The sequence below is a fragment of the Eurosta solidaginis genome, chromosome 1, assembly GCF_040869045.1.
Source record: "Eurosta solidaginis isolate ZX-2024a chromosome 1, ASM4086904v1, whole genome shotgun sequence".
Taxonomy (NCBI): Eukaryota; Metazoa; Arthropoda; class Insecta; order Diptera; family Tephritidae; genus Eurosta; species Eurosta solidaginis.
The window spans coordinates 85,946,566-85,960,918 of record NC_090319.1 but is presented as its reverse complement, the minus strand read 5'-3'; the positions used below and the strand labels follow the sequence as shown (position 1 = coordinate 85,960,918).

Sequence of the window (14,353 nt, the reverse complement as noted above, 5' to 3'; positions counted from 1 at the left end):
TGACTATGATTATGCGCCATTCTGTCTAGTCACCTTGCCAGTTGTAATTTTTAGAAATCAATTAATTAATTACAATAAATAAGGGTCGCGTCAGAAAGAACTTTACACCCCACTATATCTTTGACAAAGCAAATTCGTGCACTGGTCCAAATTGTATTGAAACGTGTTTTATGTCAATTATATTTATTAGAAATATTCTAAAAAAAATAAAAAATGTCAAAATGTAAAATGCTAAACTTTTAGTTACGTGTTTGCGCCAAAGCACTCATTCTGTTAACTTTCGGCATGAAAATGTATAGAAGGTATTATCATCAAGAGTCTTAGATATAAAATTCTGCCACTACCTCGAGAAACCACGGAGTAATTGGCCAAAGTAAGGGCGTCTTCTTCTTTTAGCGACTCTTGAAACCCTATTTGCTATCAATGAACTGTGTTCGATAAAAATGCCCGTTGTGTTTCGACCTTAAGAATTAGATTAACATCCCCTTCCAATAAACATTTTTCATGTAAATGCGTTTTACACAATCTTATGCATTATGAGTAGATTGCACATATTTTTATGGAGAAGGACAGATCGAGCGAAACTAGCGCCATCTGACATGAAAAAGTAACCATCTGCCAACTTCTGTTGCAAGCAAAGCATATGCAGACGATTTTGATTTGGCTAAGGGTGTTTTCACACTTTGCAGGGAAATTACTTTTCACCCTTGTTGGTACTTTTCTAAGACTTTTCACAGCTATAACTGCAATTTAACAAATGAATAGAACACAAAACATGTTAGCAAGTATATTTCTTGCTTAGTGAGAATGTTTATAACAGTGCTTCTCGAAATGTTGTATGTGAATGGGCAAGGTTAAATAAACTTCAATTGCCAAGTCTGAAGTTCCTTTATATTTACAAACGCAACATCTTGGTTGATTGTGGCGATGATACAGGAATGCACAAGATTGCGCTGAACGTATCCATCTATAAGAAAAACTGTACTGTGTCTCGGCTATAAGGTTGCGTTGAAGGTATCGGAACCTATCTATAGAAAAAGTTGACTGTGTTTCGGCCATAACAAACAAAGCTATAGCTATAACAACACTTAAGACAAATAAACACATCAAGATCAGGCAGTTGTCAAAATTTACCAATTGACATTCGGTTGGCAATTGCATTTTGCGCCCTAAATTTTAGTATTTAGCCATCTTCCATTAATTAATTTAAAATATATATTTTCATAGTAAATTTTGGGGCTACATATATGCTTGGTACATTGAACTCGCCTATTAATAAAGTGTGTGTTGCATAGCATTTAATCAGGCATAAACAAATTCGTTGAGGGCGCGCTGTTTTGCAGGGATGGCGGATATACACGAATATGACGAGCTCGTACTGGATGCTGTCGAAGCTGTGGAATTTAAATTAAGTAAGTCAATCGCATAATACAAAATATTTAAGATAAACAGCACGAAAAATATATGTTTCGCATATTAAAGTACGCCGCAAACAAGATTTGGATGATGACAGCCTTGTATTTCATCCCATGATGGCACATCAAATATTTGGTGAATCTGAACGCATATTCGGATATAAAGGTTTATGTGTGCGTATTTTATACACTGCTGGGCCTCTACACATTTATATTGGCATAGAATATGACAGTAGAGTTGATGAACTATCAGGCGGAGATATAAAGGCTGATGATGTTGTGCGAACGATAGCGGAAAAATTACCTGATGGCTGTTTTTTTGTTAATATGGATGAGTTTTTGAAAACACTCGATAAAGCAGATAAGTTTAAACCATATGGTGAAAAAATCACCGAACACAGTGTTACTGATGAAGACGGACAAGAGCACTTCTTCGAACTATATCATTGTGACTATAAGGTGCCGGCATTCTTAAAATTCTTCAGTCGTTTGCAGACATTTATATTATGGTTCGTTGATGCAGCATCCTATATTGATGTTGATGATCCGCAATGGAGCTTCTTTGTATGGTATATTGACTAAATATGCTACTTTCAATAAATAACATATCAATTTTTATATTCTTACAGCTATGAAAAGTATAAAAATGATAATGGTGATTATCAGTATGCAACCACTGGCTACACCACTGTATATGAGTACTACGCATATCCTCAACACATACGACCGCGCATTAGTCAAGTATTAGTGCTACCACCATTCCAGAAACTTGGCATTGGCACAAAATTCATTGAAACTGTTTATAAATATTACCAATCATTAAAAAATGTCATTGATATGACAGTGGAAGATCCATCGGATGATTTTCAGCGTTTACGCAACTATATTGATGCTCGTCTGTGTATGGAACTAAAAAGTTTTGGAGGTGATGTCATCAAAAAAGGATTTAACAAAGAAATGGTTCGTGAGGCACGCGAAACGTACAAGGTAAACTAATTTAACTAATAACTATTTAAAACCACATGTTAAACTGATACTCATCTCTTTCCAGCTAAATCCACGTCAGTGTCGCCGGGTTTATGAAATACTACGACTGTATTATACAAACATTTATGATAAGGACGATTATCATGCTTATCGTTTAGATGTAAAGCGTCGGTTGAACGCAATTTATTATAAACAAATAAATGATATTAAGAAAATGGAAAAAGCTAAAGTGGATACGGAATGGCTGAGAGCGCGTTTACCTACACCAAGTCAACGTATGGAGCAATTGCATGAGGAATATGAACAAGTAGAGAACGCATACAAACAAATTGTTGAAAAGTTACGTGATTAAGCTTGTGAACCTAGCAAAGTTTTTGTATTTGTTTTACAGTAAATGTTATAGATTTTAAGTGTCATTTAGCTGGTATTGTCCTACATTTGATTATTATTTTTTATGTAATAAAACCTAAATTATTAATTGTACAATAACAGTTCCGAATTTATTCATGTAAGAATATGATATGACGTCTTTTACCTCCTCTTCCATCTGCTGCGAAGCTTTATATCCGGAGAAGTTACGCTGGTCAATTTGAATCGGTTGCAGGAATGTCATGATACTGCCTGGGCTTAGTTGGTTAATATCCCACAATAGACGGGGGATGGTTGAGTTTTTTTTCGCTATAACAACAACGATGCATATTCTGGGTATATCTTTGACAGGATCTTTTGTGTAGACGTCAATTTCTGAGTGAATTTGCCGATAATATGACCTTTAGCACGCAGAATGGGGACGCCCCAAACACGAGCCAGTGCAGGACTTATAAACTACGTCATCGAGGAACCAATGCTTACTTTTGTATCACCCTCTTGCGAACATTTTGAACACCTCACTTTCTTGGTTTTATGCATTTATGCCTGGGAAGGAAAGATAGTAGTCGTGGCGCATGATTTTCAAAAGCCTTTGACATGGTTATCCACATCCAAAACAAGAACAATCAAACAAGAGGTGCCACAGGGTGGTGTCTTATCCCCACTTTCGTTTAACTTCTACATATCAAAGCAACCTTCACCCCCAGAAGGAGTCACTATCGGCTCCTACGCCGATGACTGCACAATAATGGCATCTGCATCCGGCAAAGGACCATCAACATCGATAACACTCCCCAAGACCTTCGGGGAGTGTCTTTATCGCTACAACAACAACAACAATAGAAGTAATTGAAATTCAATTATTATAAGCCGGTGTTAAGCTCATGAATTCTTAAATATAAGTATAAACAATAGTAGTAATTGGGGTCGCTGCAGGAAGGTCACCATAACATAATTTGGTTAAGTCTGTGCCTGTTTACCATGAGATACGCCTGCAAAAGGGTGTCTTGCATCGGCCGGCTTACTTAATAAATATTAAACTATTAACTCCACTCGCCGGTTTTACGCTGATCCTTTGCCCCGCATAGTAAAAACAACTTCTAATAAAAATGGGTGAAACAAGTATCGGATAAGAACTATTTTTTAGATAACGACCACGTCGGACGTTTTAGGGGCTATGTCGCAGAGGCATGTTTATCGGGTGTCTGGGTCCTTTTAAATGAAGGTACCGGTGCCAGAATGATACAAGAAATTTGCTGGATGGGGCTTAGCAGAAGGACGATCGGTCAGCCGCGATCCACATCAAGACGACGATCTTCAAAATAACTTGTATCTTCGCCTACTCGCTGACAGATGATATGTCCATTGGTGATGTGGGCTCCTCTTCTGAAATATAATATGTCATTTGGCATCTTTACCGTCAGAGTGAGTAGGAGTTCTTGGTCATAACAAACCAAATACTTGGCCCGATTTACCTTCGAGGAGATTTAGGCCCAGCTTCTCATCCAATTTGCGCCGTACTCCTTTATGATTTTCCTACAAATTGGCGGGACGAGACGTACATGTTTTATGCCGACTCCAAACGGCATCTGCAAGGTAGCTGAATTTTCACTAAGAAGCTTTTCATAGCAGAATGTTTGGCAAGCCTCTACCGAGGGGCGACTCCACTTAGAGAAACTTTTTCTAAATTTTTGATGTTGCTTTACTACCAGGGACTTGAACTCAGCAGATTTGGTGTGGTAGGCGGCGCACGATAACACCACACCATGGCGTCCTTGGTCATACAGTCGGAAAAACCTATATCAAAGATGTAACATTTCCCAGCGTGCTCGCTTCGCTATAGCCAGAAATGAGGTCTTCTGTTCTACCAGTTCCAGCTAAAAAAAATTACTTTAAGCTACATGGGTGTCTTCTGATCCAAATACATGACGTCACGTAGTGACCAGTGCGCACTCTACAAGGTCCAAATTTGTGGCTTGTGCCAGCTGAAGTGTTGCACTCATCTATGTAGGAGTGATTTTGCGCATGATGTAATAAAGCCAGGGGATCTTTGTAGTAACAGCTAATTTTGAAAACTTCAATACAAAACGAAGGATGAGAGAAAGGGGAAGAAAAAAAGAGACACTTTTGTGAAATAGTAGCCGTGTTTTTTAACACGCGTATATCCGTTTACGCTTAAACTTTATATGGACTGCTAAGCGACAAACTTTAAATACACCTCTGAAATTGCTGCGCATGAATTTTGTCCTACTAAATTTCAATACGCATTATACTCGGATGTAACTGAAATATGTGTTTTTGTTTCACCCTCTACAGTAATTCTATGTATTCTATGTATGTCTACAATTCATCGCAACTGATTCAGCTATATGTTATACCCTACGGCCATCAGAGCGTTGTGTCTCCGCTTTTCGCTACATCCTGTTGCTGTAGCTAGTTGTTTAACCACAGCCGCTAGATGGGTATCCTAAGCATTATCTAACCGACGATAGGCGTTTTTTTTCACGCGCAAACGAAACGTATACGGCGTGTAAAAAAAACACGGCTAGTATTAAATTTAGTACTTTTTTGTACAAAAGCGTACATTTTTTTAGATTTTTCTTAAAATATTTCTAATATTATTATGTTTAAATGGCAGGCTCTCCAAATATTCTTGTTTCTGCTTTAAAAAGTTTCTAAGAGAAAATTCAGCAGCCCTAGAAGATGTCGTTCGGAGTTTGCACAAAACATGCAGGGTCGGCTACAAGATCACTATCCTTACTTCAAAGGCTTCTTGGACCTAATGTTCTTGAATTCGTGTATAGTATGGCAAACATGAGATGTTTGTGTTCCTAAGGGCAACTTAGTGAAGATCACACTGCTCCCCTACTGCTGCCGGCCATTCTACATAGCAGTTAGCTGGTCGTGGAATAAGAAGCAGATACTTACCGGAAATCACTTTCGCAATCTGGGATCTTTGTTAGGAGCGACGAGTTTTTTAAATTCGAAACCTATTGAAATTTAAGTAAAAGGGTGCAGCCCTCAGTAATGGAAGAAGGTTCCCCGGAGGATTAGAGGGTTAAGAATATTTACGAGGTAGGCCCCAGCGAGTTAGGGGGCTTAGAATATACCCACGGCAGGTATGCCTGTCGTAAGAGGCGATTAAAATACCAAATTGATTCAAGGGGTTGTGTAGCGCAACCCTTTCAAGGGGTTGCCAACGCCAAGTTCCTTATGGATCTAAGGGGCGGGATGGCCTAGAAGGTTTTATGTGGTGATACCAAATCCTTCCCGAGATGGTCGGGATAGTACCTTAATGGCGCTTGTTAGCGGAAGTTTTTGTTGGTGTTGTAGCAGTGCTTCGTCCCACCTAACAGCTGCGACCGAGCAAAAATTGTCATCAATATCCTCTAACTTGAGTCCAAGGAAACTTGCTGTCATGTGGGGACACATTGCAAGCGGGGCATATATTTTTTATGTCGGGGTTGATTCTGGATAGGTAAGAGTTTAACCTGTTACAGTATCCAGAACGAAGTTGAGCTAGAGTGACTCGCGTTTCTCTGGGGAGTATGCGTCCCTCTTCCGCACGTTTTGGGTACTGTTCCTTGAGTACTGTATTCACCGGGCAATTGCTGGCATAAAGGTCCGACGCCTGTTTGTGGAGTTCACCAAGGACCTGCTTGTGTTTTTTTGCTTCATACGGCTGAGGTCTTAGGTGCTATATTTCCTCAAAATGTTTACGGAGATGACTCCTTAGGGGACGCGTAGCACGCAATCGGCTGGCCAATTGCTTTGTATGTGGTAATGAGCGTTTCTTTGTCGTTTCCCCAAGTACTGCCAGCAAGGGATTTGGGGATTTTATTACGGCTCTGGATTTTCGGAACAATTGCGGCTGCGTGCTCACCAAAATGTAGATCCTGATCAAACGGCACACGCCGTTTATTCTGTTGCAAAGTTCATCGATCTGTGGGCCTGGGCCTGTGGCCATTATTGTGCAGTCATCGGCGTAGGAAACGATAGTAACTCCTTCTAGTGGCAGAAGTAGCTTAAATATGTAGAAATTAAACAAAAGTGCGGATAGGACACCGCCCTGTGGCACCCCTTGTTTAATTTTTCATGGTTTTGATGTTTCGTTTCTAAATTGCACCGATGCCTGCCGACCACCCAGATAATTTGCGGTCCACCTTTTAAGACATGGGGGAAGGGTACACACTTCCAGGTCTTGCAGTAACGTGCCATGGTTGACCGTATCAAAAGCTTTGATAGGTCTAGCGCAACGAGTACTATTCAATGGTGGGGGTTTTGATTTAAACCGCAATTTATCTGGGTGCTGATGGTATTTAGCGCGGTGGTGGTGCTACGGAGTTTCCTGAAGCCATGCTAGCTGCAAATTTGCTTTGAAGTAGGGGAGCAAAATGGCTTCAAGCGTCTTGGCTACTGGCGATAGGAGAGATATCGGGCGATACGACTCTCCTATGTTAGCTGGTTTCCCAGGCTTTAGTAGCGGGACCACCTTGGCCATTTTCCATTTTTCGGGTATGAAAAAGGTGGAAAGAGACAGGTTGAAGACATGTGCTAAATATTTGAAACCCTCTTTCCCTAGGCTTTTAAGCATCGGCATGGCTATGCCGTCTGGGCCCACTGCTTTGGATGGTTTAGCATGACCGATGGCATCCTCAACCTCTTTGGCTGTGATGGTAATTGGCGACGCGCTAAATTTACGTTTATGTGCGTGTCTGTTGGCCCTCCGCGGGCATCAGTCGGGATAGGGAGGGCAGCAAAGCGGATGTCTGTAAAGGATTTGTATTCGTCCCACTTTCCTTTTTTTAAGTTAATGAAAGTGCGTTTTTCTGTGACGATGAAGTCGGCGGTACGCTCGAGCGAAATAAATATAGGCAGGTGGTCGGATGCCAATGTTACCATCGGCTGCCAGTTTACGCAGCTTACGAGTTCTGCGCTCACGATTGAAATATCCGGCGAACTGTGACAGCTTCCTACCATAAGTGTGGGGGCGTCTCCGTTTATTGTGCAGAACGTCGTTTCTTCTATTTTATCCGCCAACATTCCACCCCTACTGTCCGCGCGCATAGATCGCCATAGATCGTGATGGGCATTGAAATCGCCTAAGATAATGCGATTGTTGCCAGTGAGTAAGGCGCTGATATTAGGCCGGTATCCACTGGGGCAACAGAACGCAGGAGGGATGTAGATGTTGATGATTTCTAGGTTTGCATCGCCTGACCGGACAGATAGGCCTTGACGTTCTAAGACACTGTCCCTGCGGTCGATGCCGGGATCAAATATATGATATTGCAAAGAGTGGTGTATGATAAGCGCGAGGCCGCCCCCATTTCCGCTCTCGCGATCTTTTCTGTGGACATTATACCCAGAACAGGTCTGCAGTGCAGATCTTGCTGTGAGTTTAGTCTCTTGAATCGCAGCAATGCGGATGTTGTGCCGCTTCATGAAGTCGACTATCTCCGTGATCTTCCAAGTTAATCCATTACAGTTTAACTGCAGAATTCTGAAGTGCATAGAGGGAGACGTCGCCACTCTGGGAGTAAGTGACGGGTGACTACGCCTGGGTTGTGGAAGGCTAGGACGCAACTGCTGTTGTGGCCCTGGGACTGGACGTCTTTGGGTAAGCACTGGGGTAGCCGGTGTATTTGTGTATGCGGCCTGGCAACATGGCGCACTGAAACCCGTCGGGGGGTTGCCGTCGCGGAGACCAGAATATCTAGGAAAGTGGCACCGTCCATGGCAGGAGCTGTATTGGGCGGATGTCGCAAACATATATATTCTGTGCTGGAAAATGGTGCAAAGGGAGGTAGGGACTAAGAGTCTGTTTCCCTGACCTGTACAAATGTTGCCGGAAAAGAGGGGGAGGGGAGAAGACGGGGGCAGGGGCTGATGCTCGGCATTGTTGTTGTAGGTATGAGTGGGAGCAGCCGTATGAGTTGGTGGCGCGAGCAGCAGCGGGTACTTGTTGTGGCTTGCTGAGCAGCGGAAGGTAATGGGGGAGCGCTAAGGCGCAGACTACGGGACGTCCTAGGGCGTGAACAGCAAGGAGCCACAAAAGATTTATAGAAGTTACGAGGACGTCTGGTTTTGGGATCTAGCCCAGAACGACCTGTCCGATGCAACCATCCCTTACACGAGACACACTGACAAGAGTATGACCGTCCTAAAAAGATCCTTTTCCGGCAGACGCAGCAAAACCATATCTCAGGACCGGGGTCAGGAGACGGACCCGGATTGGGTTCGATACCTTCCCGGAGCAAGAGAATATGGAGCAGTCCCGCTGCAAGGATTGCTGGGAGGATGACAATTTGTGGGAGGGACGCAACAAATTAAATGGGGTTTCACTGAAATGGCAGTCCTTGGTCGGGAAAAATCCCGAGTCGCTCCGGTACATAGAACCGACGGCCTTGGGAAGCGCGGATCTGTTAGCGGAAGTAACGGATCTGTATTCGTCAAAGGACCATCAACATCGACAACACTCCCCACGGCTTTCGGGGATTATCCTTATCGCTACAACAACAACAATAAGTAGGCATGTCTGTCGTAAGGGACGACTAAAATCACCAAATCGCCCTAGGCGCGGTCATATCAAACCATTCACGGGAGGATCGGGCTAGTACCCTAATGTTGCTAGTTCCTGGAGCGTGAGGGATCAATATCCTTCTACACTAATTTTTCATACACTTCAGAGGCTGTGGTCGCCCCTATAAAAGATCCGGTAGATTGGATTCTTTTCGCCACTGTACCTGTTGGGGAATCAAATATGTTTTTCAGTCAGGCGGCTATCAAAGCGCTATGCGCTGCCACTTAAGGTCGAACTCTTGGTCCGGGCGAATGGAGTTTCAGTGTGAGAGTTAAAGACGGCAGATTATAAAGAGAAGCTGCCAACGTCCGTCACCTTGTAATTGCATCATGGATTTTGTCATTCTAACAATAATAATAGTTGTGTATACGTGGGAGGCAGCCTAAAACTAGGTAGCACGGACTAAGTGGATAATTAAATATTAAAGATTTATCTCGACGAAAAAAAAAGGTCAGTCTTTATTTTACCTTTCCTGATATATGACGCGGAATAATGGGCGGTATTATGAGAATATAGGCTGGCCCTTGGAGGATATGCGAGAAAAGTTCTCCGGATGACCTATGGCTCTTACGGTGGTGTCAATGGCGTGTATCGAAGAAAGTTTATTGTAATGAAAATAGTGCATCGAATCAAAGCCCAAGTGCTTCGCTTGCAACAACAAGTTTTGCTTAATGGACGAGGATTTTCAAGTGCAGAACGTTTTCCTATTTAATTGGTACAGGTGGAGAAAAACATGAAAAACTGTCATCCAGGCAGTTAAACAGGCCTGTCAAAAAACCATTCTAAAAAGAAAATGATGATAATAGTCTTGACTAGTGTGACTATTTAAAGACAATTCTACAGAGAGGTCGAGAATCACTTAAATTGACGACCATGATAGGCATAAAAAGCTTACTTACTTACTTATCCGTTTAAACGATTTCCTGACATAAAGGTCCGACGCCTGTTTGTGGAGTTCACCAAGGACCTGCTTGTGTTTTTTTGCTTCACACGGCTGGATTCTCAGGTGCCGTATTTCCTCAAAATGCTTACGGAGATGACTCCTTAAGCCCCTAGGCGGTGTTGGCTCATCAATCAGATGTATGTTTGGATGCCCAGGTTTCTGGGTATTCAACAGGAACTGTTTGTTTAGCATCTCATTTCTCTCCCTGATGGAGAGTATTCTCGCCTCATTATGTAGATGGTGTTCTGGTGACATAAGAAGACAGCCCGTGGCGATTCTGAGAGCAGTATTTTGGCAGGACTGTAGCTTCTTCCAGTGGGTAATTTTTAGGCTTGGCGACCATATGGGTGACGCGTAGCACGTAAACGGCTGGCCAATTGCTTTGTATGTAGTAATGAGCGTTTCTTTATCTTTTCCCCAGGTACTGCCAGCAAGGGATTTGAGGATTTTATTACGGCTCTGGATTTTCGGAACAATTGCGGCTGCGTGCTCACCAAAATGTAGATCCTGATCAAACGTCACACCCAAGATTTTGGGGTGTAGGACAGTCGGTAGCGTAGTGCAATCGACGTGGATGTTCAAAATGGTCAACATTTGGGACCGTCATGTTGTAAATAAGGTCGCGGAAGATTTAGTCGGTGATAATGCCAGGTTTCGCGAGGCGAAAAAACTGGAGAGGTCAGGGAGGTAGCCGTTTATTCTGTTGCAGAGCTCATCGATCTGTGGGCCTGGGCCTGTGGCCATTATTGTGCAGTCATCGGCGTATGAAACGATAGTGACTCCTTCTGGTGGTGAAGGTAGGTTAGATATGTATAAATTAAACAAAAGAGGGGATAGGACACCACCCTGTGGCATCCCTTGTTTAATTCTTCTTGGTTTTGATGTTTCGTTTCTAAATTGCACCGATGCCTGCCGACCACCCAGATAATTTGCGGTCCACATTTTAAGACATGGGGGAAGGGTAGACCCTTCCAGGTCTTGCAGTAATGTGCCATGGTTGACCGTATCAAAAGCTTTTGATAGGTCTAGCGCTACAGTACTGTTCTATGGTAGGGGAGCAAAATGGCTTCAAGCGTCTTTGCTACTGGCGATAGGAGAGATATCGGACGATACGACTCTCCTATGTTAGCTGGTTTCCCAGGCTTTAGTAGCGAGACCACCTGGGCCATTTTCCATTTTTCGGATACGACAAAGGTGGAAAGAGACAGGTTGAAGACATGCGCTAAGTATTTGAAACCCTCTTTCCCTAGGCTTTTAAGCATCGGCATGGCTATGCCGTCTGGGCCCACTGCGTTGGATGGTTTAGCGTGATCAATGGCATCTTTAACCTCTCTGGCGGTGATGGTTATTGGTACCGTGCTGAATTTATGTTTATGTGCGAGTCTGTTGGCCCTCCGTCTATCTTTGTCGACCGTAGAATGCATTACATATTGACGGCAGAAAGCGCTCGCGCATTTTTTCGAATCCGACAGCACTTTGTCGCCGAAGGCGATGGAAACTTTGTCACTGTGCTTAGACGGATTCGATAGGAACTTTACGGTGGACCAAAGTTTACCCACACCGGCAGAGAGGTTACAACCTCTTAGGTGCTCCTCCCATTTCGCCCGCTTGTGTTCATCCACCAGCAATCTGATGCGTTAGTTCATATCCCTTATTTGGGGGTCGCCTGGGTCGAGCTGTCTTATAAGGTCACGTTCTCTCGCTAAATTTGTGGCCTCCGCGGGGAAGTGGGCCGAATTTCAGGAATTCTCCCAGCGGGAATGAAACGTGCCGAGGCGGATTCAATGACCTTGCGGAAAGCACGCTCCCTTTGGCGGGCATCAGTCGGGATAGGGAGGGCAGGAAAGAGGTTGTCTGTAAAAGATTTGTATTCGTCCCTTTTTTAAAGTTTAGGAAAGTGCGTTTTTCTGTAACGATGAAGTCGGCGGTACGCCCGAACGAAATAAGTATAGGCAGGTGGTCGGATGCCAGTGTTACCATCGGCTGCCAGTTGACGCAGTTTACGAGCTCTGCGCTCACGATTAAGATATCCGGCGAACTGTGACAGCTTCCTACCATACGTGTGGGGGCGTCTCCGTTTATTGTGCAGAACGTCGTTTCTTCTATTTAATCCGCCAACATCTCACCCCTACTGTCCGCGCGGAAGTTTGAATGCCATAGATCGTGATGGGCATTAAAGTCGCCTAAGATAATGCGATTGTTGCCAGTGAGTAAGGCGCTAATATTAGGGTGGTATCCACTGGGGCAACAGGTGGCAGGAGGGATGTAGATGTTGATGATTTCTAGGTTTGCATCGCCTGACCGGACAGATAGGCCTTGACGTTCTAAGACATTGTCCCTGCGGTCGATGCCAGGATCAAATATATGATATTGCACAGAGTGGTGTATGATAAACGCGAGGCCGCCTCAATTTCCGCTCATGCGATCTTTTCTGTGGACATTATACCCAGAACAGGTTTGCAGTGCAGATCTTGCTGTGAGTTCCCAGTTAGTCCGTTAAAATTTAACTGCAGAATTCTGAAGTGCATAGGGGGAGACGTCGCCACTCTGGGGGTAAGTGACGGGTGACTACGCCTGGGTTGAGGTAGGTCAGGACGCAACTGCTGTTGTGGCCCTGGGACTGGGCGTCCTTGGGCAAGAATTGGGGTACCCGCTAGATTGGGGTTTGCGACCTGGAAACATGGCGCAATGAAACCCGTCGGGGGGTTGCCGTCGCGGAGACCAGAACATCTAGGAAAGTGGCACCGCCCAATGCAGCTCCTGCCTTGGGCGGATGTCGCAAACATATATATTCTGTGCTGGCAAACGTCGCAAACGGGGTTAGGGACTAAGAGTCTGTTTCCCTGACATACACGATTGCTGCCGGAAAAGAGGGGGGGGGGGGAAGACGGGGGCATTGCTACCGACTCTACTACGAAGATAGTAGTTATGAGTGGTAGCAGCTGTTTGAGTTGTTAGCGCCGCGGGGCGCGAGCAACAGCGGATACTAGTTGTGGCTTGCTGAGCAGCTGGGCTGCGGGAAGGTAGTGGGGGGGCGCTAAGGCGTAGACTACGGGACGCCCTTGGACGTGAACAGCAAGGAGCCACAAAAGATTTATAAAAGTTACGTGGACGTCGGGTTTTGGGATCAAACCCAGAACAACCTGTCCGATGCAACAATCCCTTACACGAGACACACTGAACAGAGTATGACCGTCCTAAAAATATCCTTTTCCGGCAGATGCAGCAAAACCATTTCTCAGGACCGGGGTCAGGAGACGGACCCGGATTGGATTCGGTACCTTCCCGGAGCAAGAGAATATGGAGCAGTCCCGCTGCAAGGAGCTGCTGGGAGGATGACAATTTGTGGGAGGGACGCAACAAATTAAATGGGGTTACACTGAAATGACAGTCCTTGGTCGGGAAAAATCCTGAGTCGCTCCGGTACATAGAACCGACTGCCTTGGGAAGCGTCAACCAACTGCTCAGGCGATTCGATGAGGGACCCGTAAAACTTACGGCTTACGCAGATGACTTTGCAATTGTCATAAGAGGAAAGTGCCTTCCAACGATTAGTTCTTTGATGGATCGGGCGCTTCAGGATATTCATGCCTGGGTATCTAATGTCGGGTTGAAAACCAATGCGGATAAGACGGATATGGTCTTGTTTACAAAGAGGTAAAATGTCCCAAATTGGACCAGGCCTAAGTTAAGTGGGGTGACCCTACAGGAGAAACCTTGCACAAAATATCTAGGAATCATCTTAGACAGTAAGCTGTCATGGAAGCTCGAAGTGGAGGAGAGGGTGAAGAAGGCCTCAACGGCACTTTATGCATGTGAAAGAATGCTGGGGTGTACGGTGGGCTTATCGCCCTCCCTTTCTCATTGGGTTTTTACAGCGATTGTAAGCCCTATTCTATACTATGGAGGTCTTGTTTGGTGGAAAGCCACACAAAAAACAACCTACCTGGAAAAATTAGAGGGGGTATGCAGACTATCAATGCTTACCATTCTGCGCATCCCACCTGTAGACCTGGTAGAAAAGAACATAGCGTTAACAACTGCAACTATGCTCGG

The 14,353-nt window shown here is 44.4% G+C and overlaps 1 protein-coding gene across 1 annotated transcript; it reads left to right on the top strand.

Moving 5' to 3' along the window:
- Nucleotides 1-1,103: 1,103 nt before the first annotated feature.
- Nucleotides 1,104-2,885, top strand: Hat1 (histone acetyltransferase 1). The gene is made up of 4 exons (XM_067756999.1): nt 1,104-1,412; nt 1,483-1,984; nt 2,045-2,402; nt 2,467-2,885. The coding sequence occupies exons 1-4, from the start codon at nt 1,346-1,348 to the stop codon at nt 2,752-2,754; spliced, it is 1,215 nt and encodes a 404-aa protein (XP_067613100.1). The 5' UTR covers nt 1,104-1,345; the 3' UTR covers nt 2,755-2,885.
- The last annotated feature ends 11,468 nt before the right edge of the window (nt 2,886-14,353 follow it).

Excerpts from the sequence above, each read along its gene's own strand:
- Hat1 (XM_067756999.1), top strand. The coding sequence starts at position 1,346 with ATGGCGGATATACACGAATATGACGAGCTCGTACTGGATGCTGTCGAA. Across the intron at positions 1,985-2,044 it reads CAATGGAGCTTCTTTGTATG|CTATGAAAAGTATAAAAATG; the intron begins GTATATTGACTA and ends ATATTCTTACAG. Across the intron at positions 2,403-2,466 it reads AGGCACGCGAAACGTACAAG|CTAAATCCACGTCAGTGTCG; the intron begins GTAAACTAATTT and ends ATCTCTTTCCAG.